Source organism: Musa acuminata, chromosome BXJ2-4 (genome assembly GCF_036884655.1).
Source record: "Musa acuminata AAA Group cultivar baxijiao chromosome BXJ2-4, Cavendish_Baxijiao_AAA, whole genome shotgun sequence".
NCBI lineage: Eukaryota > Viridiplantae > Streptophyta > Magnoliopsida > Zingiberales > Musaceae > Musa > Musa acuminata.
Window position 1 is genome coordinate 1,245,242 of NC_088341.1, and position 27,556 is coordinate 1,272,797.

The window sequence follows — 27,556 nt, forward strand, 5'->3', positions numbered from 1 at the left end:
TGAGATCGAGTCTTTTTGAGCCTCAAACGTCCATTTCTTGGTGCAACTTCGATCGAACACCTGATCTGCATGCAACGAGGGATAAATAATAAAAGGAGGAACAGTGGAAAGCTGTTCGGATGTGCGCACGACGACATCATCCACAGCATCAGGATGAGGATTTATGGCGCTTGGACTCCACAAACGCACCCTTCCGTCCTTATCCAGCTCGCTCGAGGGATAAAACTCGAAGCCCTCTCACCACCTGCGGCCCCGCGCACGGCCTCCTCTCTTTGGTGATCCCACAGTAGGAAAAAGGATGCAGCGGAACGGCGAGGCCAGTCGACGCATCGCATCGATCTCTGCCCACCTCCATCCGCCCAGCCCTCCGGTTCTTCCCTCCTTTCTCCAGTGTTGTTACTCTTGTTTTTTCACCTTCCTGCGGATTTGTGCTGAAAAGATGAGATCTTGATGGTATTATCATGCGCTATTCGGAGGAATTGTCCGAAAGATTTGTCTTTTCTATTCCCTTTCGTTTTTGTTTGGGTTTATAGGTTATATCTTCCTATCTTGATGTTCGAATACGATAAAAAGTCGGCGTCTTGGTGGAAATAGCAAGCAGTGCCTGCTTAATTGTCGTAAAAATTGAATTTTGATTCTCCTCAATTTCTTCTACTATTTCATTTGGATGTTGGATTGCGAGTTCTACGATTTGTTGATTTGGTGATTCAATAGTGTACCTTCCCTTCTTCTTCTCTTGTTCTTTTTCTAATAGCGAAGGGTTTTGATCTCTTGATTGCTTCTGTCTACATCTTAGTCAGAGAACACAGTAGCAATTTGCATTGGTAAAGTGTCACCGAGGAGACATTTTAGCAGTTGAGGCACAGTGTACTCGTTCGATTATGGATGCTTTGCCATACCTGAATGGAAAGAGTAAATATTGGGGGGGAAAAATGTATATGTGAAGTTGGAGTTTAATCGAAGGTGATATAAACTTTACCTTAATGTTGTGTGTTTTCCATGCTAAAAGATGCAGGGAAGTACGTCACTGAGACGGGCGGATTGCCGGGCGAAAGGAGGAGCACCCGGATTCAAAGTAGCAATACTGGGTGCTGCCGGAGGAATAGGACAGCCCCTGGCATTGCTGATGAAGATGAATCCCCTGGTGTCTGTTCTGCACCTCTATGATGTTGTCAATTCACCTGGTGTTACAGCTGATGTTAGTCACATGGATACTGGTGCTGTGGTAAACTTTCTCCTCCTCTTCCTTTGCATTTATCTCTCGGTACATGATGATAGCATGAGAAGGTCTTGGATTTCCTTTTTTTATTGAGATAGGATTCTCATTGGAAAACTAGAATAACTATCCCGATTTCTAGTTAATGTTCGACTACATTAATCGTTTCATGAGAGCACGAGAAGGTCTTGGAGATTTTTGTTTATCGAGCCGAATTCTCACTGGAAAACAATCTCAATTTCTAGTTAATGTTCAACTACATTAATCTTTTTACCTTTCATGATAGCATGAGAAGGTCTTGGAGATTTTTGTTTATCGAGCCGAATTCCCTTCCCTCCGGAAAACTATCTCAATTTATTTCTAGTTAATGTTCAACTACATTAATCTTTTTTGCCTCATCTCTTACAGAAACTCTGTTTCTAGGAGAATTACGGTTAACGATTTTAATGCCAAAGGAAGCAAATAATTTCTATATTTTATGATTGCTCTATTTACTGGAAAACGAAATATTCCAAAATTTTGCGGCTTAATATCTCACTTGGACAGATTGATATCCTCGTAAGAGCAGTTATAATTCTTGAGCCCCGAGTGTGCTTATGCAGGTTCGCGGCTTTTTGGGTGCACCTCAATTGGAAAATGCACTTGTTGGAATGGATCTTGTCATAATTCCAGCTGGTGTGCCAAGAAAGCCAGGAATGACAAGGGATGATCTATTCAAAATCAACGCTGGAATAGTTCGGACCCTATGTGAAGGGGTTGCTAAATGCTGTCCTCATGCAATTGTGAACTTGATCAGCAACCCAGTGAACTCCACTGTTCCTATTGCAGCAGAGGTTTTCAAGAAAGCTGGAATCTATGATCCCAAGCGCCTTTTGGGAGTGACAACTCTTGATGTCGTGAGAGCTAATACATTTGTGGTATGACCCTGTGTAATTTGTTCTTCTCCCTTGATTACATGTCGGTCATCAACAATAAATGCCTATATAATCCTGCAAGTTCTTGGTTCTTATCCTTATCTTGTAAGTTGGATAAATTATAGAGCTTTTATTCTTCTTCTATGATGCATTTACAGGCTGAAGTCCTGGGCATTGATCCAAGGGAGGTTAATGTACCTGTGGTTGGTGGTCACTCAGGGGTTACCATATTACCTCTCTTGTCACAGGTCAGGAATCCTCTCAGTTAAATCTTATTTCTTTGTTGCATTTGATCTTTTCAAACGCATTGTACTCAAAATTTGATGTTATGTAGGTTAAACCTCCATGCTCCTTCACCTCGGAAGAAATCTATCACCTTACTAACCGCATTCAAAATGGTGGAACTGAAGTTGTTGAGGTAAAAGAATTTACTCCGCTAAAAGAGTATTCTTTCAGATGGGTTTTCGGAACTTATTATCTCTTCACTAGTGAGCCTCTCATCATGCCCAAATGCTAGATCGGTTCTGATATCAAATGTCATGATCCGAGCCTGATGGACTAACTAGTCTAAACCACTGATCAAAATGTTTAAGCTGAAATTTATAATAATACACTATCATCAGACCTTTATAAATCAATCTTAATCTTGTCCACTTTCGATGTGGGACTAATCAGGAGTGTTAATTTTTTTCTTGTCTCATGGGTTTGTAGTTTGATGATTAGTTTGCAATGGCCGCTAATCTCATCTCTCTTGGGACACTTTCTGCTTCCATTGTAATTTTTACTTGATAATTTTCTTCTTTTTCCTCTGTTTTGGCTCTTAACCCTGCAATATGATATGGACTCACATCCATCTCTCCATTCTTTGAACAATATAAGCAATATTTCTCAGCCTCTCATCATCATCTGACCATTAATCTCTCTAAGATCATGCACGTTTGCTTCTTTTTCTTTTCTCATCTCTTGTTGATGTATTTGAAGTAATGACATCTGTTGCTAGTGTCATGCATTTGGGATGCTTTTTCCCTACTCTTTGTGCAATTGCTTCCATTAAGATTTGGGTTCTTTTTGTTCGTAGGTTCTGCAAATGTAATGTCTGTAAGACTTGCCTATGAAGTCTCCTAAAGAAATAGTGTTAGTTAAGTTACATCTTTCTTCATTGATAATTCTAACATATCCATTTAGAAAATTCATCCTATGGCAAACTCCACTTTTCAAGAGTTCTATCATGGACAGATAAATTGTGACCCAGTTCTCCATATTACATTTTTCTAATTTACTCTACATCTTGATAGTAAATCGATGCCCGTTCATAAGTAACTGTTTATAGTGTTTTGTGGATTAGTTTTTAATCCATAAAACAGTATTTTAAAAACACTGTATATTTAAAAGCATTGTGTAGTGTTTTTGAACAAGCCTTATAGTGTTTTTATTTACAAAACACTGTAAGATTAGTTCAAAAACACTGTATAGTATTTTTCAACTAAGTATTAATGTCACAGTATTTTTGAAACAAAAGCACTATATAGTGTTTTTAAAACAAAAACACTGTGAACAGTTAATGGAAAAACTTTTTAGATTTAGACAAAAAAATACATGACAGCTTTTGGGGAGTGTTTTTGAGATTTTGAAAATAGGAGGTGGCTGTTTGAGAATTATGAAAAGGAGGCTACCATCCGAGAAAAATCCAAAAAAAAAAAAAAAATCCTAACAATCACACTAACTTTTTTGCTTTTTCCCCCTTTATTCTTTCCATGTTATTCATTTTTAGTTACATGCTTATATGATCTTGCTCAAGAGCAAGCAAAGCAGCAGCAGCTAATGTTTTGTTTAATTTAGTTTTGGCACAAATCCTTTAATGTTATTTGCTCGTTGGAGATTGGCATATATGACAAAGCAACCAAATGAAGAATATTATTTTTCTGATAAAATGCAATAGGAAAAGCTGTTAAAGAACCTGTGTAATTAAATTTCTATGTTATTTTATAAAGTAGGCAGTATACAAATTCTATACTTTCAATGAGATATTATTTAATGTTCAAGCTAAGAATGTACCTTTGCATTATCAGAATGGTGTAACCTGAATGATTATTGCTTAATCCTCTGTCGCAGGCCAAAGCTGGAGCTGGCTCTGCAACACTCTCCATGGTCCGTCTTCTTGGTTTGCATGTTCCATTCGCCTTGCATGTTCAACTTGCTGCTGGGCATAACAACACAGTAACATCAATAAAAAAAAAAAATTGCAGGCATTTGCCGCAGCTAAATTTGCAGATGCATGTCTGAGGGGACTGAGAGGTGATGCTGGCATTGTGGAATGTGCATTTGTGGCATCACAGGTACTACAATCATCTAATATCTACTTTTCATTTGTATTGTTCCAAGCATTTTCTTGATAAGTGAAAAAAAAAAATTGTTGCAGGTGACAGAACTCCCTTATTTTGCATCAAAAGTGCGATTAGGTCGAGGTGGAGCTGAAGAAATCTTCCCTCTAGGGCCACTGAGTGAATACGAAAGGTTTGTGGTCTTGTTGTGATGGTAATTACTTGTTGTGATGATACTTTTGCATCAAAAGTATCTTTTTTTAAAGAATCCACACCTAGTAAATATAAGTGATGTCAAAAATAGGAGAGACTAAATGGAGTACAGATCTTTGGGGATTGACAGAACAAATGTATAGATTATGATGGCTCTTCTGGTTATTATTTGGTGATACATGAAACCCATAGAGTGATAAGGATACCAAAATCACCAAGCCTACCAATTGGTGCAATTTGGTTCAGATCTACATTCATTTTCTAGAATTTAAATTTATCTTACAGATTATTATTATTATTATTATTTTGCATCTGTATTTATTGTGGATGAATCAAAATAAAACACCACTGTAAAGAAGAATTATTTTGATGTGTTCATCTGCAATGCATGTAGGGCTGGCTTGGACAAGGCAAAGGAGGAGTTGGCAGGGAGCATTGAGAAGGGAGTTTCTTTCATTAGGAAGTGATAGATGTACAGTGACAGTGTAGCTGCTCATGCACCATTGTTGGGTGACTGCACTCATGCTGCTACATGTATATAAGTTATATACTTGTATATGCAACAAAAATTTTCTATCTCAGACTGGTAATATTATTTTCTTTATGATCCATGCTTGATCAAAAGAAGATTTAAATTTTGACAGGTTCTTGAGATATGATTTCCAAATTCTTAGTTTTGTCCCAGCTAAATCCCTTTTTAGTCCCAGTAAAAGATACGAAAAAATTTATACAAGCTACATAGATTTTTTATTATTTTATTATTAACCTGAGCTTGAATACTTTAAGCCAATAAGACTCACCAAAGTGATTATAACATTTATTTTATCAAATCAAATCAAAACAAGAACGGTGATAATCAAATAATCAATACATGTGATACTCAAAATAATCAAGAGTTTTAATCATTTTGAACCAGTAATTTAGGCTTCACAGAATAATGTATTATTTAGTCTATCGAATTGAATCGAGGCAAACACTTGTGACAATTAACAGGTTGAATTGCAAACCAGAATTGAACAATTTTATCGTTCTACGGCAAAGATCTACATCAGCCTTATCTGATCAACACATGTAACTGATAGAAAGCACCAGAATTGAACAATTTTTTCGTTCTACAGCAAAGATCTACATCAGCCTTATCTGATCAACACATGAAACTGATAAAGAGTGGATTTGATCATTTTGTACTTGGTAAGGTATCAATACCTTAAGCAAAAAGATTACTAGTAATCTTTAAAATCTACACTCTTGGTAGAAAGTTTATGCACTTAAAATTTCAGGCAATACAAAATGAGTTATAGAAACCACCAAAGGGCTCACAACTAAGAGTAAATTATGAATGATCTGCATATAATGTGGTCACAAGTCCACAACTTTAGCCCGTATTAAGGAAACTGGAAATAGTCAAATAGAATAGACAGCCAAACAGCTTGAGCCTTTGGCTTATGTTTGGTCTCCCTTCTTTTTCCCATAATAATACATAGGCCATACCATCTTAAACTTTCCATTAACCACATGAAGAATCCATCTAGCAGGAAGAAAGGAATTTAAAAAAAAAAAGAAAAAAACCAGAGAAGTTTGCACCAGATTCTAGTTATAAAATTTGAGATGTGCCCCAATGCAACCTCCATAAATTATCTGCTCAAATGCTAGCATCTATGCCAGAGACAAAATTAGATTTGTCTTTATCTTTTTACTGTCTGTGAAGTGACTCTTCAACTTGTATATTTTTCCTGATTTCTCCATTTAAATTATATAGAGTTTTAACGACAAAACATCTCGAAAATACAATTCCAACTCTCTCAACTTCATCTTTGTATATAAACTTTAAATTTTAGTTCAGTCTTGTGAAATGATTATTCATGTGTTTTGCTTAATTCGAGTTTGGAGATAAGAATAAAAAGCAACAGAGTTCCATCTAAATTTCCACAAATAATGAAGTCAAGATGTGCAACTCTTTTTTTTTTTGTATTCTTCTATTAACAAAACCTTATGTACTTAAGAAGTCAATTTACAAGTCATTTAGAGATGCAAGTCTAAGTTCATGAATGCAAATCCAAAAGATTTGCTTTTGAATGTATCTTCTTAAATTCACTATCAGAATAAAATTCCCCAGTACAACCTCTCAACAACTTCTAGAGGAAAGAAAAACTTAATCTGAATCATCAAAATAAAATTTTCAAATCTAAATTTCGTTTGAAGAAAGAATCATGCCAAAAACATCCAATACTTACTAAATTGGCAGGGGAACCTCAATATTCAATCCTACCGGCAAAAACCATTTGGTCCTCATCTTTCAGTGCTCTATGAACAGAAGACATGCAGGTCGAGCAATCTGTTATACTGACCTTGCTCTATGTCATCCTCATTCACTTGATGAAGAAGCAAAAGTTCAATTATGCAGTCCTCCCAATCAAGACTATCCACTTGGAGCTTCTTCCTTGACCTCCTTTTCCTACCCACCACCTCCTCCCCCGGGAGACAATCCTCCACCTTGCCAACTGCATCTACAGAGGATGATGGCTTCATAATCTTATGAATCCGACGCTTAGCTGCTTCGATCTTGGCTTTCCTGAATCTCCTGGCCTGCACACCAGTAACAAAAGATGGTGGCAGAGCATCATAACCTACATCTCGCTCCAACATTTGCTCGAGTGTTAATTTTTTTTCTGAATCCCATCTTCCTTCCCATGAATCCTGCAATGCAACAAAATCCAACTGGTCTTTCCTTGCCTTCTTCACTTGGACCTTATCAAACTCTCCAATTTCCTTTAGATGGGAGATTCTTTGCAAGACATTCTTGTAAGCACTTGAAATGCACTCCCCTGAGAGATTGACGTCCTCCAGAATGTTGCAGTTGGCGTTGCCATCTTCTTCACCATCGATCTCGAAATACTTGGAATCTTCCGCCTCGCCGTCTTGATAAGGTCCGGTAAGACCACCAAAGCCGAACCCTAGACCCTCAGAAAGGGCGGATTTTGACTTCCTTTCCATCAAGCGAATCAGCAAAGGGGCGTTTTGCACTAGGTTCTTGACTGTGACGTCCTTACCCCATGGAAGCAAGGATCTTGCAACCCTAACGAGCGTCTCCATGAGCTCCTTGAGCCGGAGCTTGCTCGTAGTTACCCCAGCGTAGATCTCCTTCGCGATCTCCTCCACCGAGACTCCGACCCCATTCACTTCGGCAACGAAGGCGAGGACGGCGGCTACCATCGGCAGCGGCTGGCGCCCGGTGGTGAGGAACCATTTGGTGGCGCAGTGGAGGAGAAACCGACCCTGGCCAATCAACTCCTTCGACTTCTCGGGATCCACCGCCGAGAAGCAAGGGCAGGTGCGGACCACGCGATCGAGAACGCCAGCGGCGTCAAACTCAGGGAGCGGCGGGAGGCCGAGGTGGCGGGCGACGCGGGCGGCCATGCGGCCGAGATCGCAGGCATCATGCCCTACGGCGGCGGCGGCCTCCGACAGGGAAAGGGGGAGGCGATGGCGGCGAGCAACGAGGTACGAGCAGGCGGCGACGAGTACGGGGAACCACTGACCGTCGCCGAGGGCGCCATCGGTGACATCGGACGCCAGGGCCCCGGCCTCGGCGGCGCGGGCGGCCGAGAGGCCGAGGCGTGCGGTGAGATCGGCGATGAGGGCGCGGGCGTGGTGCAGCTTACGCTCGCGGTAGCCAAAGTCGCCGCCGGTGGAGTGGAGGAAGCTGGTGGGCTGACCCTCCGAGGTGAAGGCCTCATGGCGGTAGTGCTCGGTGGAGAGGACGCGGCCGCAGGAGCCGCACACGCGGTCGCCCGAGTCCGGGTCCACGATCACCCTCCTGCCTCCGCAGCCCGAACAGTTCGCCATGGACGCTACGCCCGACGAGAGAGAGAGAGAGAGAGAGAGAGAGAATATATAGAAGGGCTGCCTCGCCAATTAATCGTCACAGTTCTTCTACTCCATCAAATTAGGGTTATTTAGGGCTTCGTTCCGAATTCGAAAAGAGCTGTCGCGAACTATTTTCGAAGAAAAGCTTCAATTTTGGATTTTTACCGGATTGCATTTTTGAAATAGCCAAAGAGAGTTTAATGTTTCAAAAATAATAAAAATATATTTACTAATACTTTTTGGATTCAAATTGAATTCATTACTAAATCCGATCATAGTGTTTTTTATTATTAAACCAAAAACAATATATTCAAAAAATCCATAGCCTTATTTTAACAAGTTCAAATTCTCACCTACCTTTGAGTATCATTTTGGAATTCTATAGAATGATTTATTTTAAATTTTATGTAATTTTGGATGAAAATTAAGATTACTTTGGTATATTTCAAAATAAAAGATGATAAATTTATATTTTTCACTTAGGCCTATATATTTTTGTATAATCTTATATTTTTTATTTTTATTTATTACGAAAGAATGATAATAAAAAAGATGCATTCTATCCATTCCAATGTTTTTTTAATGGACTTGTAGAATTGTTATTACTAAATAAAGACATATTTGAAAATAAAATATTGCAATTTTTTTTCTAGTTAGCATTAAATTTAGGTCTATGCATTTCACAAACTCTTCAGATATTTGTGTTTATTTCTTATAAAACATTGATAATGAAAAGCCAAGAGATTACCCTATCACAATATATATATATATATATATATATATATATATATATATATATATATATATATATATATATATATATATATATATATATATATATATAATTATCTATTGTGGTAGAATGACAATAAAAATAATGATGAGACATTATTGTACTTTAAAATACTTGGTGTTTTCGATCCAGTAAACAAAAATATTGTGATTTCATTCCAGAACACTATGATTAGTCAAGTCTAACATTCAACTAAAACTATACTTTAATCAAAATCAGATCTCCATGAAATTATTATTATTATTATTATTATTATTATTTTATTATTTTTATTATTATAAGAGTGTTTTGATTCTTTTCAAAGGTAGGTACACTTTGGAAGATACGATGATGGAGGCTTTTGAGTCCGTAAAGGCCATAAGGTGCCAATTCGGTAAGAATTAAAGAGTCCGTTCCACCGACTCGGTACGACCAATACGTTAATTCAAAATAAAGATAAGGACTAAAATGCAACACATCCCTTTGACCTCCAAACCAACTGTCTGTGTAAAAATAGAATAAGGTCGAGGACGAAAATGTAACATACCCCTCTGGTCCCCGTGACAACACTATATATATAAATTTAATATAGGTGAGGACTAAAATGCAATACGCCCCTTTGGTCTCCCCAGTCACCGAACCCCTCGTTTTTAGGGTTTAAGGAGGGCCCGTCCTCTGTTCCCCACTTGTTCGCTTTCCAGAGCACGGAGATGGCGTCGCTTTGCAGGTCCGTCGTCGTGTCCGCGGCGAGATCTGCGGCGGTCCGCTCCAAAGCCCTTCTGCCGAAGCACTCGCCGCCGCGGAGAGCCTCCCCTCTCGTTTGCGGGTGAAGCAGCGCCTTCCGTAGACCTGGCATTTGATGCCCTTTCCCCTCCGGTATCTCTCTGGATTTGGGGCTCTTAGATTTTCTCTATTGCGTTGTGCAGGTTGGCCGCGTTGGCGTCGGTACCCATCGACTCGTTGATGCCGCTCCACAGCGCCGTCGCCTCTGCTCGTCTCAAATCTTATATAGCTGTTGATTCATCTTGTTGGAGCTGCCTCTCTCAAGGTAATTGGTTTCCACCCGGAGTTCCAGAATCTAATCTTGTCTGACAAACACGGTGCTTTTCCCCTAATACTTCCATCCGGAAACAAAAAATCTTTAAAGCGCTGTTAATGGAAAATTTAGGTTATGTTTAGTTCTCATTACTAGTCGCTGTTATCGAAGTGGAGCATTGAGTTAATACAAGTTCTCTGTAGATCTAGCTGGTATTTCAAACTATATTTGTGGTTAATTTTTATTGCTAGATTGGAATATGCTTTTTGGCCATTGTGATGATTGGTTTATGTGAGCACATGTACCATGGATGTAAAAAGTGCAATGCAGAAGTTGAATCATATTCAAAAGTTAATCGGACAATGTCGTTCTCTTTCTTCAAGTAAATGAAAAGTGATATCATAATTTGGTATGTTGATGAATTGAGACTGCAAGTCAGTGCTGTAAAAGATGTTGGAAATAGAGGGCTGAAACATATGGCGTGTCCTAATATAATCCTATAAAGCTTCTCTATGATTTTGAAGTTGGGTATAAGTTTTTAGCTTAGAAATTTGGACTGTATCAATCAACTGAAACCAGGTTGTTTTATAAGTTTTGGCTCTCTTGCTACTGTTTTTTGCTTTTGGTTTCTTGCGATAATATTGATTGATAAGATCTGAGTTCTCATGAAAAAGTCCGTGCATGGGAGAGAGTTGTTCTGATGATTCTTCAATTTAGATGGCCACCATGAGGACCATATATCATCTATTTGGTAGTGGAAAAAGGAAGGATTTATAAATTTTAGTTGTTCTGATGATTCTTCAATTCAAGTATTAAAAGGAATGTTGAAACTGATGTTTAGTCTATCCACTTTTTTGCACATTTTTTGCCAATGGACTTTGGGTGAAATATTAACATTCTTAATTAGTCCTTTTAGAATTGGTTTCTACCTTTGGTTTTATTTTTTATTTTTTCTGAATTCGAAGTATAAGTCATTGAAGCAGATTAATTCTACATTTACAGTTCTAATTTTATATAAATGGATAATTTTGTTTAGACATGCTGACAGTTGGTTTTTATTTGTATTTGCATTGTATTAGAGGAGCAAAGGAAATAAGAATCATACTTGCATATATTCTACCATCCACGTCCAATCTTGTAGTAATAAAATAGTTCCACTAATGCATGTTAAAGTTGTAATCTGGAAAGTATTGGTTGGTCAATTGTACTCCTTTCAGTTTGCTTTTGTGGTAAGATTTGTCCTCCTTTCAACTACTAGAGAATAAGAGTTCATTTTCTTACTAGGAAGTCCATTTGGTAGCTCTTATGCTTTTTCTTTTTGGGCATAATAAAATATTCGGTGAAATAAAAATAATTGGTGATTAAGATCATTTTCAATTTATAATAAATCTAGTTTATTTAATCAGAACGATTTATTCAGTTATCGAGGGCTTTGCTTGAGGATATCTTAATCCAATTATGGAAGGCCAAACATACAGAACTCGTTGGGCTAATTCACTATGCACGTATGCCTAGGGACCAAGATTTGCTTATAAAAATCATCCTGGTAAATCTTTTAAAGTTAATGATCATGCAGGTAATTTTCTAGACTTGGCAAGATTGTGATGTAGATGGCTAAAACCATTGGGCTTAGGAAAAAATGTTAATAAATTGTCATTTTATTTGAATGGTGGTGGTGTTTGAACACAAAATTATATTATTAGAAGAAAATTATAAGTCCTATATTGATCAAATGAAAGATGAATAATCATAAATTTGAATGCTGATGGTGGAATTTTGTGCAATATTACTTCTTGGCGATGGTGCATACAGATATTGTCATCTCATGTTGTTATACAAAGCAAAATTTGATTTTGTTGGTTATCATGGTGGGGTTTGATTTTGTTGTACGCTGGTCAGTTACCATATGCAAAAGCGAATAGGACTTCTTCTGGTCAGAATTTGTACTTGGTGATCATCTTCTACTATTTAGACCATTAGACAAGGTTTCTAATACTGGTCGGATTGATATATACAAGTTGGGGTATTTACCAGTCTGACCAAGTGTTAGTATCCGACCATATAGGTTGCTATCAGTCGGTATATATATTTATTATTGTCTTCAGTGATATTGGATGGTATACATCAGTAAACTGTTTGGTATACTGGTATCATACTGATCTGGAAAAGATGTCAACATAAGTGTCAGACGGATGGATCTGGTATGTTTTAAACTTGTCAGATGCTAGGAGATACTATGTCCTAATGCATCTCATTCTTCATGCAATCATGGTTTAAAAGACTGCAGTGACAATCATCTGTATATGCTGCACCTGTATATAGAATTCTCTCACATCGTTTTTCCTTGAAATGTTACTTGTATCCCACTAGGTAATCAGCATATATTAGGTTTTTTTGTGGTGTATGTGCCTTTCCAATTTGCTACAAAACTATTGCACTCTGAATGGATTAGGAGCCCAGGTTAAACATATATATGCTGCATGATCAAACAGTTCTAGGCTACTTGTTTACATCTTTTAATACTCACATTTATGAGTTGTTACTGATCAGTTGTACATCTATCCACCAGCAAACTTAGGAAAAATATGGAAATACTCAAATTTACATTATTCAACCATCATATGGAACTTATCGGAGTTTGTAGGATAATCAAGGAGTCAGCTGGAGGCCGGTCACTATAGACGCCCTTCTTTGATCAATTTACCTTTTGATTCCTCTGAGCATTCTTGCACACTTTCTTCACTTTGTCCTTGTCTTTTTTAAGCCCTAGATTTGTTGACAATTTCTCATTGGGTTCCTGACTCTGTTTTCATTACGAGTTTGCTTCATCCCACTTCCTACATAGTTTCTTCGTTTCATCTAGAAACTTCACTCTCAAGTTGGGATATTAAAATTTTTAAGTTGTTGCTCCCCTTACAAACCACCTCGTCTTATTGACATTTCGCATCATGATCTATTATCCTTAACAGCTGAGGTCACAACAGGATATATTATTTCAACCATCACAGTAGTGCATGCATGGAGAACACTGTGATAATGTGCAACTGGAGGTATGGGGCACCATCTGGTTAGTTTAGCCCTTCAATTAGAGTTTCTAGTGGATTTAGCTTACAAGTTTTTTAATTTTAAGATGGTGATCATATATCTCAGACGCCAATGATGGCAATCTTGTTGGTAACATGACTTCCTTATGATGTAGAACGTGACCACTTCCAATAGGATGCAATATTAGATTAAGCTTGTTTGTACTTCAAAAATTAAAGCAATTAAGCCATGGAGATAATCAACATATGAGGCTGAAGTTGTTTGTGGGAGGTTATGTTGTCTCCCAATGTTTAGAAAATTCCTTCTGAGTATCCTACTATTAAAACAGCTAAATCTGCCAGATTAAGCTCGAAACTGCAGTTCTGGATAAGGTGCTGAAGGGCTAAGAGTTTCTTGGTCCTAATTCCTTTTCGGCATGCAAGTCTAAACCGACTTGTAATACATATAATTTGACTTTGTTTGTGGTAACCCCATTTTTACAAGGTTTTCATTTAATTTGTTGTTTGCTTGATATTTCTCCTCAAGCAGTGGTTCTGCCACTGTATTGATTGGTTTCTCCACTTGAGTTTGATATAAAAACAATTCTCAAGTTGTGAATCTTTCTGCCACCGAGTAATCTTCTGATTCATTCTTGCTTTGTTCCTTTGTCTTAATAGAATTTGGGGTCCCTCGGTGACACAAACTGAAGTCTGGAACTATTCTTTTACCAGGGTGTGCTGCTCTTGGTGGTGTTTTCTGTGGCTAATTTATGGAACTCACCATGTAGCTATAATGTCCGACGTGTTTTACCAAATCTTTTCCTCCTGGAGTTGGTTACGTTATATTGCTTTCTTGAGATTTCAATTAGATCATTACAATAAATATCTTGTATGTTCAGATTAAGTAGGATTAAGATACTATCGTACCGAAAAGTCTTTATGAAACATGGAAGAGTTGATCTCACGAAGCCATGCAATGTACAACAAAGAACTGTTTTTAGCTTAAAGAGATTAGAACAATGTCACTTTCATCTTGACCATGTTGTGTATCCTCTTCTCATTGTGCACCAATTATATTGTATGCTTGTTGGAAAAGGCTCGAGGGTCAACAAAACTGGTGATTCGATGCTTGTTTTTCTTAAGTGTGATGTGATGGGCTAGGGTGAGCCTTTACTCTGAATTAAAATATTAAAAATGTTGACTAGCTTAACTAAGAAAAATCTTAATCCATGATATTTAGATTTAAGTCATATTAGTATTTGATAATGTTGTTTATAGACTTTTCAAGCATAGAAGATCACTAATAATATGAAAAAAAATATGGTAACAGCAAGTGCTGTGATCAAATCCAGTCTTTGTCACTTAAGTTTGCAAAAGGAAAGAAACTATAATATGAACAATGACAGAATATGTGATGTAATACGTATATATGGAACATGGAGGCGTAAGCTCTTTTAATAGAACGATATCTAAATAAAACAAAGGGAATCATATCAAAATTTTGATCAAAATCACCTCTTTGAGTGTTCGTGAATCGCATAATTCTCGTGATTTTTCATTCGAAATTAGGAAAATAATAAATTAATTATGTGACACGCAGCAAAGAGGCACTTACAACAATCATTCGACCTTACTATTTCATTATTTAAATAAGTAGTGGCATTAGTAAAAACCGAAAAATTCTCCTTTTAAAAGAGTCATCACTTCCAATTATGTAAATTATATTCGACTTAAATATTGCATCATGTAAAAAAATAATGGAATTAGTGAAGACTGATAATTTCCGATTGCCTTTTTTTGGGGCCTTCATGCAGCGAACCCAACAACTAAGCACGACTCTTAAAGATACCCAACTTAGAAAGTTGTGATGGCACGCGGAGATGCATCACCACCGGGTTCCAGAGGTCACGTCCATCTCAGCTGCCTCATCGCTTTCGAATCCTCCGAAGGATAAGAGAGAGACGGAGAGAGACGAGAGGTGCTCAAATTTCCGATGTGGGCTGTCCTCGATTCAAGATCACAAGCTGCGCAATCCTAATACGCCATCGATGTCTCTAGCCTTTTAGTCCATGATTCCGGGGCGTCGGAATTGATTGAGAGGTATCGGCGAAGCCACAGACACCCCGATTCGAATCGGCCGCCCTCCCGGTGAGCTGTGGTAACGAGATGTTCCGTGCTTTCTGTGGAATATTCTATTGTTATTCCTGTGGCCTATACGGCTGAGAGAGAGAGGAGCCACCGTGGTGGGGCTTTGGTCTTTTGTGCGACGTGTTGATTGTGGGAAGAAAGACTTCAGTTTTATTGTTTTTTTTTTTTTTTGTCTCGTTTAAGCCTTCTATTTCTGCGGTGTGGACGCGTTCTATATTTTCTCGGTCATTAAAAATCAGATTTTGATGGGAAAAGGAGAACGAAGGTGGAAGAATTAGCTATGGAGCGGCTTCTTTTGGTGCGTTGGTTTTGTATCTGTTTCCTTAGGTCCTTTCTTTGATTCAAGAAGGTTCTCCTTTTTTGCCATTTAACTTGGAGTACCGTATGGGCGTGATCTTCTAAACTGAACAAAATATGTATCAGAACATAGTCGTTTGGATGTTTCTTTCCATCTGAGTCTCCTCAAATCTGGGTTTGTTCGAACCGAGTACGAGAGAAAGATCAAATCTCTTTAAAGTTTTGTGTGTTTAGTGGAGATTTGTGTTCCCTCGCAACAGTAACTCGGTGTATTTTGCCTTTTGGTGCTTATTAGTGTGTTGCTTCTTTTCTTTATTCCTAAAAGACAACTTTGTGTTTACTTGGCCTCAAAAATGTTTTGATCTTGGACCAGAAGAAGAAGAAAAGATAGCTCCCTCCACCGTTTCTGGTCATGTCATTCATAGTGTGTTTTCATTGATAACTACTGTTTTCCCAGGTGGGTTTCTTACATATTTCATAGAAACGTTTCAAGGAAAAATCCTGTTGTTACTAAATGTCTTGTCAGTGCTTCTGAGATTGTCTCTTCTCACGATGGTCTCAGGTTTGAGCTTGTCTAATTGTGCTTACTGTAACATTCTTTCGAAGCCAGGCCAGTAGAATCATGTATTTTGTTTGATTAGGATAGACTAGCCTTTGCAACTGATTTCAGCAAAGAATGATATATCTTTCAGATGTTTCTGAAATTTCTGTAACTTAACTGCTAGTGCAAGTAGTGAATTATGGATTAGCTCGAGAGAATACTTTTTTTTTTTGGTTGTCCTATGATTCATTTTTGTTTCTGTGAATTGTTAATCAGTTTTCCTGAATTGCCGGATGCAGATGATTAGCTTTAGTTTTGCTTGGGCTGATATGTTAAACTCTGTTTCTAATAGATCCATGGCCCAATTACGAGACTAATTTGAGAAGGCATTTCTTGGAGGATGCAATCCAAGGATGGAGAGTTGTGATCCTGCCACTATGGATCAGCCATCCAGTCCTGGTCGGAAGATTATCCTGCACCCCCTCTATGTTCCAAAGTCACCACCTTGGTTTGATCTGAGGGTATTTTATGTAAGGGTGAGCAATTGCCAGATTGATGAATCAACTCCTGAGCATCTTACAGTTCATCACATTCCGCTTACTCCCGACACCATCCTCGAAGTGAATGGTAGAAGAAGTAGCATTTACTCTGATTATGTTTCTTCTTCACTTCGAAGGGATAGGGTTGATAAGAGAGCGGAAGAAGCTACATTTGTTAGCACAGATAGCATTAGGATGACTGGAAGTATCAGATTTGAGGTCTATGATAGAGATTGTCTAGTGCTTGCTGGTATCCTGGAACTGTGTAATTCTAATGGTTTTAGTGGGGACACAAAGAAACACAACAAAAAGTGGAGCATGAATTGTCAATCTGTAATTTTGACTGGCATGAGCTTTCTAAAGAACAAACAGATTATGAGTGTGGAGATTAATTTGCCTATGATTGAGGTATACGTTGCTGGTCTTTTCTCTGGTGCTCCCATTGTCTTGACCAAGACTCTTCAGCTTGGTTTTCTTAAGAAGCATCAGATGAAGGTTATGCTGGATTCCATTCCAGAGGATGATACAATGGAACTGAAGAAAGAAATGGCATCTGAGGATGGTTTTGAGGTACCTGTCTTTATGGTTTGCATTTCTCTATGTCTTTACAAATGATAGGGTACATCATATTTTCTTAACGTTACTGTGAGTGGATAATTTGCTCTCATTTTAGAGTTGTCAGTTGTTTCTGATTATTATTCAGAAGACATGAAGGATTTATATAGCCCAAGGCACATTTAGTACCACTTTGATCTCCATTCTGGATTCACTGGCACATAATTGTCTTTGTTAAGTTATAAATTGCAGATGTTTACTGTTCTCACAAGGAATTCACTTAACTTTCTTACCTGCATGTTTTGACTGTTGAATTTTTTCTTCATACCAATCCTTCATGAAGGTTATGAAAAATCATGGGAACATAGAGGATCCCAGTTCCTGACCTCTTATGTTGAAATGCTTTTGTTTTATTTAACATATATTAGACAATTTCTTATGTTCAAATATAACCTGAATCACCAGTGATCTGGCTTAACTATAAAATTTCTGAATTACTTATTTTACTATTTATATTTCCCCATATTTTTTGGTTGCGCATATTTAATCATTATATATTTAACACTTCAAAATACAGAACCTTATAACAGTTGATGGAAAATTCTAAAATGTTAAATTCTAGATTTAGGATATTGGTCATCAAACTCATACATGTGAGAGAAATTTGACAGAATAGCTAAGATGCTCAGTAATCTCTGGTCCAATGGCAGGTCAAATTTTGCATTTATAGTTCATCAAATTTGCATGCTCTTCAAAATAATTTAAATGAAATCGTTTTGACATGCAAGGAGTAAGAACATAATGGCTGCATCCATCTGATTTTCCTTATCATCTCACCAGCCAAAAGATTGGATATAAAACACTTAATAATACTTTAAAGCAAGGTTCGCCATACTGTACCGTACCGGCGTTTCAACCCGGGCTCGGTATGGTACAGTACCGGTGTACCGAGCGGTACATCAGAGCGTACCGAGCGGTACACCCTGGTGTACCGAACAATTTAATATTTTTTTCATACTGTAACACTGTTACAGTGATACAGTACTATACTGTAGCACTGCTACAGTATAAAAATAAAAAATATTCGGTACACCAGGGCATACCGCTCGGTATGCCCTGATGTACCGCCTGGTACACCGGTACCGTACCATACTGAGCCCGAGTCGAAATGCCGGTACGGTACGGTACAGCGAACCTTGCTTTGAAGTTTGTAAAATATATGTGTTTCTTCTCTTTATGCATATAGATCTTTATCATTCATCGTTCTTGTAAACCATGTGTGCATCTCTTCTCTAAACACATATCGCTTGTCATATTTTATGACAGCAGCCCACATGAGACCCCTTTGCAAAATCTTTCTCCTCTTATAAGCTCTTGCACAAGCATGATATATGAGCATATTACTATGGGCCATATAATAGGATTTTGAAAGAGTCACATCAGATAGAAAATTATTGGGAGGGCATGTTGAGACACAAAACAATATCCTTTGGAGAAACATTTAAGGTGATGTTTAATATTAGATTATTATTGGAAAAGGTATTCTTTTGGTTGATATTAGTCTCTATGTCCTATAATTGATTAATATGATTGACATAGGTTAGAAAGTGTTTTTGATTTCTTTCTCTTATATGATCGAATGTGAAGTAAACATGAACTTTTTAAAATTTTGTTGTTAAGTTGAAATTTGGCTTTTCTATCAATTATAATTTTTCTATGGGTGTTTTTGGCACCTCCTATGATGAGATCTTAGCTCTTTGCTGTCAAGTAACAATATACTAGCATTGATCCCTGAGATCCAAGTTGGTAGATGGTCAAGTGTTATCATAAAACGTGTAGATTTATTTTGCAGTATTAGAGCTGACATGCAACTCTAAACGATTAGTTTAAAATCTTGTAAGCTTATACTTTTAATTAAATTGCTGCAAATATTTTAGAAGCGGAATTTTTGCAAAATTTTGCAGGTATAGGGAGTCAAAACAAGAACAAGCTCTATTGTGGCAAATTTTGACTTTGCTAGGGCCCATGTTTGCAGATATTTATAGCATTATATTGTGATATATTCATAAAAATGTTTTGTATAATTAGGGATTACTCATCATAAGCATTTTGGGCCATGGGTCAACTCTTATTTCACTTTTGTTAGGCTAGTCAATCACTTTGATTACTAGATATGCTATCATAGCACTTATTCAAGTTAGGATATTTGTATTGTCAGTGATTAATTGTTACCTCTGGACTAGAAAATCTGAGTTCTGTCTCAAGGGATATTTTTAGTTAATATTACTTTTGTTGAGCATGATGTTTCCAAAATTCTGTCTCTTGTGGGCTAAAGTACTTTGAGCAAAGCTAAAGTGTACCAAGAAAATGAAAGCCTGTCAAAATTTGAGGTTGAACAATTTCTTGCAGGTTTAAGATTGAATCACTAAATATCAAATTAATAAAATGACCAATCTAAGGGAGTAATTGTCATTCTAGATGAATTTGGACCCAATGCTAAGTTCTAAAGTATGGTTTGGGAACCAAGAAATTAAAAGAATGCTAGAAAGAAATACACACAATGCTGTAATTGGCATGATTGTAATGTAGCTGCAAAATATAGAGGTTTTAAGATTACCTGCATATATCTATTGCCTTTTGCTTGTACCTATGATGGAATTAAAACTTTAAGATGATGTTTAGGATTTTGGTATATAGGATTAATCTCTCAACAAACAGTTCGGTATGCTATATAGAAATCATTATAGAATTGTTAATGGTAACAAAATATAGAAATATTACCTTTAAAAGGAATTGTACACAATTATTAAGAGATAAAAAGAAAGAAGAGGGTAAAGGGGGCAAGAGTTTGGGAAAAATACTAATCTTCTCTCATCAGTTATAATGTTCTTGGCATAAGACGGTTGCTATTTAGGCATCGTATGGTTCTCACTATAGAAATCTTGCTAGAGAAAACTTATTCAAAGAATTTGTATATCTCATTAGATTCTATGAAAGATTATCTAGATCTTCCAAAGTTCTCTCTTATAACTTAGCAATTCCCTCAACGATACCTTCAAAAAGGGGAGACATCTCTCTCATATTCTTATAGATGCTATGACTCACTGGCTACTTAACAAAGACAACCTTTTATTATTTCCTAGTCTCGCAGAGCTCTATGTCTAGGAAATCTAGACTTCGTCTTCCTGTTATTATTAACCTGTTATATTGCTACAGGTGTTCTCTTCTATTTCCATTTTTTCTGTTGAGGAGTATATATTCAGTACTTGTTACACTGTTGTCTGATCTGTAGCATCAAAATCAACAACCCACAAATAACAATGGAGATAATCTGTTGTTTAAACACACCGACATATTGGGCACAGGTAAACACACACAATATAGACATAATAATTTGAGGTTAGATGAAAGATTAAAGAATTGGAGGTGTAGAACTTTACATAGAGGTCATAACAGCGTTTTACTTGAGACCATTCCATATGCATGAGGCTGTCAGCTTTGGGACTCTTTAAGTGATGCAATTATCCTCGATGACTTTTGGATATGACTTTTGGTGCCTAGTATAGTGCAAAATCGACCTTACTTCTCGTTACGTGCAAAGTGTCATCACTGTGACAAGATTGATTAGAAAGTGTGAAATTCAAGAAGTAGGTTCAAACTCATGGCAGAATCTGGTTCTTGCTAAAAAGGCTTGTTCTTTAACATATCAATCTTGCTTAGTCTTAGTTTTTGTCTAAGCCATCAGTAATGCTTGCCAGATATTTTCTTAGTTTCTCTTCTTTTAATGAATTTGGAAAAGCTCATTTAGATTACATTCGCCAAAAGAATTTGGTTCGTACACATCCTTATACCGCTTTTTATTGGTGGCTGAAATGCTCCTTCCCATCTATTTGCCCTAATTTTTAGCTATATTACCTGCTATAATCTTTTTATAGCCTCATGCAGAACCTGTTCTGACTACTGTTGTTGTCACTGTGCAGTTATCAGAATACGGAGGCTACAACCAAGAAACTGATCTGGACATGGATTACAACGAAATGTACACAAAAGCTGAATATTTGGAAGGAGAAGATGGCGAACTTTTGTGGTTCAATGCTGGAGTGAGAGTTGGTGTGGGGATCGGCCTCGGTGTCTGCCTTGGTATCGGAATAGGAGTTGGCTTGTTAGTCCGCACCTACCAAGCCGCCACCCGAAACTTCAAGAGGCGACTCGGCTGATGCTAGGCCAAAATAGTGTTGTAGGATCAGTAGCCATCGGCATTGCAGCGGCCATGTTTCTTTGCTTTCTGTCCCTTGTCGATAAAACAGCTAACTTGTTTATGCTCCATGGTACTTTTTTCTGCTGTAAATGTTTTCCACAACAGGTTTTGATTGCTCTTAAAAATACGAGGTTTGCAAGCATTTGAGATTTTCATGGCATCACATTTATTAGTAGTATCCCTAAAACAAGCACCTCTTCACTGCTTTAAAGAAAGGTTACATTGTAGCGTTTGTACAAGTCATTCACCACTAATGTTTGTGAGAATTGAGAAAGGCAGTAGATTGAAACTTGAGCTTCTTCTGAAGCACAAGTGTGAGGAGAATCATTGCCAAACCTATGAGATACGTTAAAGGTAATTGACTCTTCAAAAGAGTGATTCGACCAACTTCTTTGTGGAAACAAATACTTGTGGCAATTCCTCCCCCCAAAAGAACAAGTCAAATTAGGCTTCTCAAGCATTGTTGGAATCAAATCTTTTCTCCAAAAGCACATGTATTTTTTCCTCGAATAATGAAGTGAAAAATAGAGGAAGAAAGAGAGAGACTAAGGATGATGGTAACCCTAAAAAATTCAATATATATGCTTTACAAAATGATAAGTGGGCATTAAATCTAATAAATATCTATCAGAAGTATGCCTATATATATATATATATATACACATACACACACACACATACAAACACATATATATATATATATATATATATATATATATATATATATATATATATATATATATATATATATATATATATATATCTATCTTAATTTTTAAAATAAATAAAATAATTTTTATTATATTAAATGTACTTATACGTAAATTAAAGTTTTAGATCTATTATTTTATGTAATATTATGCTAACTAATCCGAATGTCTAGAGACTTAATGATTAGATTCTTAAAAGGATTCGGTACTGTAAAAAAGGAGCCTGCAATATTATCTCTCTTCAATTAATTGACTTTGTGCTCCCTAAATCGTCACCTCGGATTATTTATTTTCCCTTGAATTATGTACTGACTTTAACATATTGGTTGGAGGATTTCTATATTATGAGTGGGTGGGTGTAAACCGAGCGTCGCCGTCCGGACGTCTACACGTCTTTGAATACGAGGTTGGTCAAAACGGCGACCGTTTCCTGTTTGTTCTCTCGGGGCCGTCGACGACTATAGAGAAAGCGGAGGAGTCGAGTAGCGGCAGCAGCTGGAAGTGGCGCGGTAGAGGCGATCATGGCTCTCGTCAAGGCTAAGCAAATCGTTTCATCCAACCCCGTCGTTGTCTTCAGGTCGGATCATCCTTCCGTACTCTCTCTCCTTTCCCTCCCTTCGTTTCTCGTCATGTTCTGATTTGTATGTTTACCTTTTTCCAATCCATAAACGGACCAAGATCTTGACACTATAGAGATGGTTTTTTATTTTTTTTGCTGATGTTTATTCTCTCTTTTCCCTCTTTTAATGGGTCAAAAATATCTATTTGATTGTTTATAACCCTTCATTTTTCTGTGTGTTTTGGGTTCTCTTTTGATGGGGAAGGGCAAAATTTTAATATGGGTTTGATTCTCGCCTATATTTTTTTTACCGATAAATATTTTTCGTAAATTTGTAACCCCCTGAAAAAAAAAATTCTTTTTTTGGTTTGTTGTCTTCTTCTGGTCGGTCAAAGGGTTGAGATCTTGCCAGCGTACAAATTGGTTATGATTCATCGTTTAAATGGCTCATAATCTTGACAACTCAAAGTTAGCTTTTTTATTTTCTCCCGAGATTATAACCCCTCAATTTCCTCTTGTATTTTCCCGTGGCATCCCTTAATTTCTTTCTGTTTGTTGACTTTTTGATCGGGGAAGGAGACCAAAATCTTTTTGTATTTTCCGGATAAATCCCTCATTTTTTTTTGTTGACTTTTGATCGGGGAATGAGACCAAAGTCTTTTTGTATTTTCCCATAAATCCCTCAATTTATTTTTGTTTGTTGACATTTCGATCGGGGAAGGAGACCAAAATCGATTCTTTCCTGTGTTTTTTTAAATTGTTCGCAAGTGTCAAAATGTTGATATGATGGTTCAGATACTAAGCGATCAGAGTAGCTTTGTTGTCCTACTATTGTCTGTTTAATATGACGATTGCTAACCTTAACCTTGGATGATGATCTTATTTTCACTTATATGTGTTGCCATGTGCTTTTGCCTTCTCTTTTTTTATCCTCTTATGGATTGTCTGTGTTGTACCTGAGTTTAGCTTTTGGTGGTTGCAGCAAGTCATACTGCCCATACTGCACAAGGGTTAAGCAGTTGCTAACACAATTGGGGGCCAAGTACAAAGCAATTGAGTTGGATGTTGAGAGTGAGTATTCCCTCCCTGCTTTGCTGGGATTTGACCATAGATTTCTAATGTTGGTCTTCCTTTCATGGCTGTATGAAAGCTCGAGGAAATGTTGATATGGTTCTTCATGTTCTCCTCCTGGATATGAGTGTTCTGTTCTTCTTTATGATTTTATGTTGGATGTTATAGAATGAAATTTACATCAAGTAAATAGATTGAATCGATCACAGTATTAGTACTCTACAGAAGCAGTAAACTACATAGCTTAATGCCAGTATTTTCTCAGATTTTTTTACTTTTCCATCCTTAGAAACTGTAAATTGGTGATTTTTAAGTCCATTAGTGATGAATTGTGCATCTTGTTTGAGGACTCACTGACCAGTTCATCAGTACTCTTCAAAATACTTATTAAAGATGCAATTGATCTGGATGTTGCAAGTGAGTATTGCCTTTTTGTTTGTGGGTGGGATTTTGGTCTAGCATGATAATGTTGGTCTTTGTCTCCAGTTCGATGGCTGTATGTAATATGTACGCTTGAAGAAATGTCGATACAGGATTTTGGTCTAGCGTGTTAACGTTGGTCTTCATTTCCAGCTTGATGGTTCCATGTACGCTTGAAGAAATGTTGATATGGGGTTTTGGTCTAGTGTGTTAATCTTGGCCTTTGTTTCCCATTTGATGGCTGTATGTACACTCGAAGGAATGTTGATATGGTTCATGTTTTCCCTCTGGATAGTGTTCTGTGCCTCTTGGAGACCTTATGTTAGAGGCAACAGAGTGCTCTTCACATCAAGTTGATAGATTAAGTGGATCACAGTAATAATACTCTATAATAACGGCAAACTGTATAGTTTAACAACCATATCTCCTCAAAATTTTTGACTTGTGTCATCTATAGTAAATATAATTTATGATTATACATGCCTATTATTGCTGAATTGTTTTGAGGACTTGTTAACCAGTTTATTAATACTCTTCATAATACAGATTAATGATGCTATATCTAGCCAAAAAATTTGTCTTAGTGACTTTGTATGTGATTGAAATTCATGAAAGAGAGCAAAAATAATATTCATGTATGCTTGTATGTTGGTCTAGTAAATATTTAATTTATAGCTATGATCTTTAGGGCCTAGAGCAATTTTTCTTTAGCTTTCAACTTGTGATTGTGCTCAATTTTGTGCCATTCTTTGTCTCAATGATGTTTGCTGTACATACCATAGTATTTGGTGGGTTATAAATTGAGATGTAGAACTTTTAATGGAAATAGGATATTGTGAACACTTCCTTTTCTTGAATTGCATATTATGCAATAGCTTTGGAATTCCATGCTTTCTGCAAACTACACTACGTATTGCTGAGTAAGATTCTGACTAAATCTTCTGCATGTAGGTGATGGGCCTCAAATACAAGAAGCATTGGCAGAATGGACTGGGCAGAGAACTGTTCCAAATGTTTTTGTTGGTGGGAAACATATTGGTGGCTGTGATAGTACGTCTCTTGGCCTTTCATGTTCCTACACAAATTTGGCGTAGACATATATCTTTTGTTCCCCTTTAGTCTCAAACTTGTAATGATAACCTCTGATTTTGCTTTTGATAGATGTTATGATGCATCATTGCTATAAGATGATAGTCATTGTCATTTGTTTTTGGCTTTAGGATAAACAATTTAAGATCTCATCTATCCCGAAAAGTTTTCATGGAAGTTGTGTAGTAGAATGGCAGACGTACAAATCTGATACATTTCTGATAATATAAACATGATGAGTACATATAGATGCAAAGAAGGATTTTCATGTTTATGTCACTAATTAACTAGCCATTACATGTCTTCCAGCTTTCTGACTGATGAATGATTTCAACAGATACCATGGCGAGTCACGGTAAAGGCGAGCTGGTCCCTCTGCTAGTTGATGCTGGTGCCGTTGTTGCTCGTGCAGCATATCGCGTTGTTTAAATACTAGTAAGATGTCTGATCTCAGCCTTTCCAGAATAAAAGATGAGGGAACTTCTGTTCAGGACTTTGTTTCTTCGTCACTGCCATGTCAAAACGTTTTCTTCACATCAGTTTGGGTGCTATTGTTATAAATCTATAAACCGAAGATGTGAATTCTGGTCTGTTTCTTTCTACCTCTGTTCTTGAACTGTTGGTTGGTTTATATTATGTTGGTGATGGAGAAAACGGGTAGATAAATTATTGAATCGTGGATTTCGCATTAGATCATGAAGGTTCCTCGTTTGGACGTATGAATGTGGCACCAGTTCAGATTTCGTGCTGCAAATTCCAAACGCATAATGGTGGTGGAAATATTTCTACCCTGCTTCTGTTTCCTTCTTGTGTTTATGTGCACTGAACAATAGACATCTCCGACGGGTTGGGTGGATTAATATGCTATTAATATGGTTCAAAGTATAAGGCAGAAAGTATAGCCTTTCTTGTTAAGCTAATATCTTCATAGGGATGTCAGCGAGGGGTGGGGGGTGAGATGAGCAGGGAATGCTCCCTTTGTCCCTATCTCCATCTTATTTTTCATCTCTCATCCTCATCCTATTCCCCATTTAGTGAGGATGGGGAATCCTCGTTAGGGGTGGGGAACCGGGGAGTTTTTCATATTCTCCTAACTAATTTATTTATTTTTAAAAATAAAACTACTATCAAACCTAATTAATAATATTAAATTTTATATATAATAAAAAAAATTAATATAAATAGAATCATAGCATATGAGAGAGGTAGGGGAAGATAGAGGAGGATCAAGGAAAGTGATGATTGCTATAATAGTTGACGAGGTAGACCTATGAGATGGGCAAGAACAATTGCGATGATGGGGCAAGGGGCTACAATGAGAGGCGAGAGTATTGCAATGAATGAAAAAACTGAGAAGAGGGAGGAGGGTGTGTGCAATAGGAAGAGAAGAATGATGAAGAATCATCACTGTTGTTCATTGTTCACCATTTGTAACTACTAGAGGAATCGTTATTTGTTAACAGAGAGAAGAGGAGGACTAATGAAGATAAGTCAAATAATTGTTGTAGCATCACTTGCCATTAAAGGTTGGGTGCATACAAAACGTAAGACTAAGGGGAGAAATTATTCCTATTGAACGAGGAAATATTTCATTTGATTCATTTGAACCAAATGATTCTTAATCTAATTATAATCTATTCAATGAATGTTGACCTAGCTTAATTTGAATAATGAAAGTCTTACCAGTATAGTGTTTCGGCCTAACATCTCAACCCACAGATTAATGGGTCGAGTATAAATACAAGATGGGGAGTGCTCTACCCATCCTCATCCCGTATTTATGCAAATGCTCTCAATCCACCCCTATCCTGGTTTAGATTTTTTCATCCCCGTCTCATTAGAGATGGTCCTCACAAATATCCATACATACGAATATAATTGATATTCCTATATATTTATTCAGAAAATTATACACTAAAGCTTACAAATTTAGGCAACTAGATATGGACCAACACCAACTTATTTTAAGATCAACTTGTTAATATATCCATTATATATATATAATGT

At 37.1% G+C, this 27,556-nt stretch overlaps 5 protein-coding genes across 13 annotated transcripts; 4 read left to right on the forward strand and 1 right to left on the reverse strand.

Moving 5' to 3' along the window:
* The first annotated feature begins 132 nt into the window (after window positions 1-132).
* On the forward strand, window positions 133-5,273 carry LOC135609385 (malate dehydrogenase, glyoxysomal-like). The gene is made up of 9 exons (XM_065102588.1): window positions 133-370; window positions 1,010-1,225; window positions 1,819-2,133; window positions 2,289-2,378; window positions 2,465-2,548; window positions 4,243-4,278; window positions 4,377-4,466; window positions 4,550-4,644; window positions 5,059-5,273. Exons 1-9 carry the CDS (start codon window positions 299-301, stop codon window positions 5,129-5,131), a joined length of 1,071 nt encoding a protein of 356 aa, XP_064958660.1. The 5' UTR covers window positions 133-298; the 3' UTR covers window positions 5,132-5,273.
* On the reverse strand, window positions 4,036-8,601 carry LOC135609384 (plant-specific TFIIB-related protein PTF2-like). Of its 4 annotated transcripts, none has more exons than XR_010485759.1 (2): window positions 6,899-8,600; window positions 4,036-4,327 (listed from the first exon to the last, which is right to left on the reverse strand). XR_010485759.1 is itself a non-coding variant. In XM_065102587.1 (2 exons), exons 1-2 carry the CDS (start codon window positions 8,508-8,510, stop codon window positions 4,320-4,322), a joined length of 1,506 nt encoding a protein of 501 aa, XP_064958659.1. In that variant the 5' UTR covers window positions 8,511-8,601; the 3' UTR covers window positions 4,036-4,319. The 4 variants fall into 4 exon arrangements, 2 of the variants coding, with proteins under 2 accessions (XP_064958659.1, XP_064958658.1); XR_010485760.1 differs by having other exon boundaries at window positions 4,036-4,330; XM_065102587.1 differs by having other exon boundaries at window positions 7,013-8,601.
* Window positions 8,602-9,962: 1,361 nt separating this feature from the next.
* LOC135609386 (protein NONRESPONDING TO OXYLIPINS 2, mitochondrial-like) lies at window positions 9,963-14,402 on the forward strand. Of its 2 annotated transcripts, none has more exons than XM_065102590.1 (3): window positions 9,963-10,129; window positions 10,230-10,351; window positions 14,095-14,402. In XM_065102590.1, exons 1-3 carry the CDS (start codon window positions 10,014-10,016, stop codon window positions 14,127-14,129), a joined length of 273 nt encoding a protein of 90 aa, XP_064958662.1. In that variant the 5' UTR covers window positions 9,963-10,013; the 3' UTR covers window positions 14,130-14,402. The 2 variants fall into 2 exon arrangements, with proteins under 2 accessions (XP_064958662.1, XP_064958663.1); XM_065102591.1 differs by having other exon boundaries at window positions 9,968-10,129; window positions 14,041-14,402.
* An 878-nt stretch (window positions 14,403-15,280) lies between these two features.
* LOC103980353 (uncharacterized protein At1g01500) lies at window positions 15,281-21,849 on the forward strand. Of its 5 annotated transcripts, none has more exons than XM_009396731.3 (3): window positions 15,281-15,520; window positions 16,701-17,457; window positions 21,423-21,849. In XM_009396731.3, exons 2-3 carry the CDS (start codon window positions 16,762-16,764, stop codon window positions 21,657-21,659), a joined length of 933 nt encoding a protein of 310 aa, XP_009395006.1. In that variant the 5' UTR covers window positions 15,281-15,520; window positions 16,701-16,761; the 3' UTR covers window positions 21,660-21,849. The 5 variants fall into 5 exon arrangements, with proteins under 5 accessions (XP_009395006.1, XP_009395007.1, XP_009395005.1 ...); XM_009396732.3 differs by having other exon boundaries at window positions 15,281-15,510; XM_009396730.3 differs by lacking the exon at window positions 15,281-15,520 and adding an exon at window positions 15,536-15,808.
* Window positions 21,850-22,786: 937 nt separating this feature from the next.
* LOC135609387 (glutaredoxin-like) lies at window positions 22,787-26,151 on the forward strand. The gene is made up of 4 exons (XM_065102593.1): window positions 22,787-22,987; window positions 23,952-24,040; window positions 25,412-25,510; window positions 25,887-26,151. Exons 1-4 carry the CDS (start codon window positions 22,932-22,934, stop codon window positions 25,976-25,978), a joined length of 336 nt encoding a protein of 111 aa, XP_064958665.1. The 5' UTR covers window positions 22,787-22,931; the 3' UTR covers window positions 25,979-26,151.
* Window positions 26,152-27,556: the final 1,405 nt, after the last annotated feature.

What these genes read in the sequence shown, in the direction of transcription:
- LOC135609385 (XM_065102588.1), top strand. Translation starts at nt 299, where the DNA reads ATGCAGCGGAACGGCGAGGCCAGTCGACGCATCGCATCGATCTCTGCC. An exon ending in TCCATCCGCCCAGCCCTCCG is followed by an intron (nt 371 to 1,009) that starts GTTCTTCCCTCC and finishes CCATGCTAAAAG; the next exon opens with ATGCAGGGAAGTACGTCACT. An exon ending in ACATGGATACTGGTGCTGTG is followed by an intron (nt 1,226 to 1,818) that starts GTAAACTTTCTC and finishes GTGCTTATGCAG; the next exon opens with GTTCGCGGCTTTTTGGGTGC.
- LOC135609384 (XM_065102586.1), bottom strand. Translation starts at nt 8,510, where the DNA reads ATGGCGAACTGTTCGGGCTGCGGAGGCAGGAGGGTGATCGTGGACCCG.
- LOC135609386 (XM_065102590.1), top strand. Translation starts at nt 10,014, where the DNA reads ATGGCGTCGCTTTGCAGGTCCGTCGTCGTGTCCGCGGCGAGATCTGCG. An exon ending in GCCTCCCCTCTCGTTTGCGG is followed by an intron (nt 10,130 to 10,229) that starts GTGAAGCAGCGC and finishes TGCGTTGTGCAG; the next exon opens with GTTGGCCGCGTTGGCGTCGG. An exon ending in TTGGAGCTGCCTCTCTCAAG is followed by an intron (nt 10,352 to 14,094) that starts GTAATTGGTTTC and finishes TTCTTTTACCAG; the next exon opens with GGTGTGCTGCTCTTGGTGGT.
- LOC103980353 (XM_009396731.3), top strand. Translation starts at nt 16,762, where the DNA reads ATGGAGAGTTGTGATCCTGCCACTATGGATCAGCCATCCAGTCCTGGT. An exon ending in CATCTGAGGATGGTTTTGAG is followed by an intron (nt 17,458 to 21,422) that starts GTACCTGTCTTT and finishes GTCACTGTGCAG; the next exon opens with TTATCAGAATACGGAGGCTA.
- LOC135609387 (XM_065102593.1), top strand. Translation starts at nt 22,932, where the DNA reads ATGGCTCTCGTCAAGGCTAAGCAAATCGTTTCATCCAACCCCGTCGTT. An exon ending in AATTGAGTTGGATGTTGAGA is followed by an intron (nt 24,041 to 25,411) that starts GTGAGTATTCCC and finishes TTCTGCATGTAG; the next exon opens with GTGATGGGCCTCAAATACAA. An exon ending in ACATATTGGTGGCTGTGATA is followed by an intron (nt 25,511 to 25,886) that starts GTACGTCTCTTG and finishes TGATTTCAACAG; the next exon opens with ATACCATGGCGAGTCACGGT.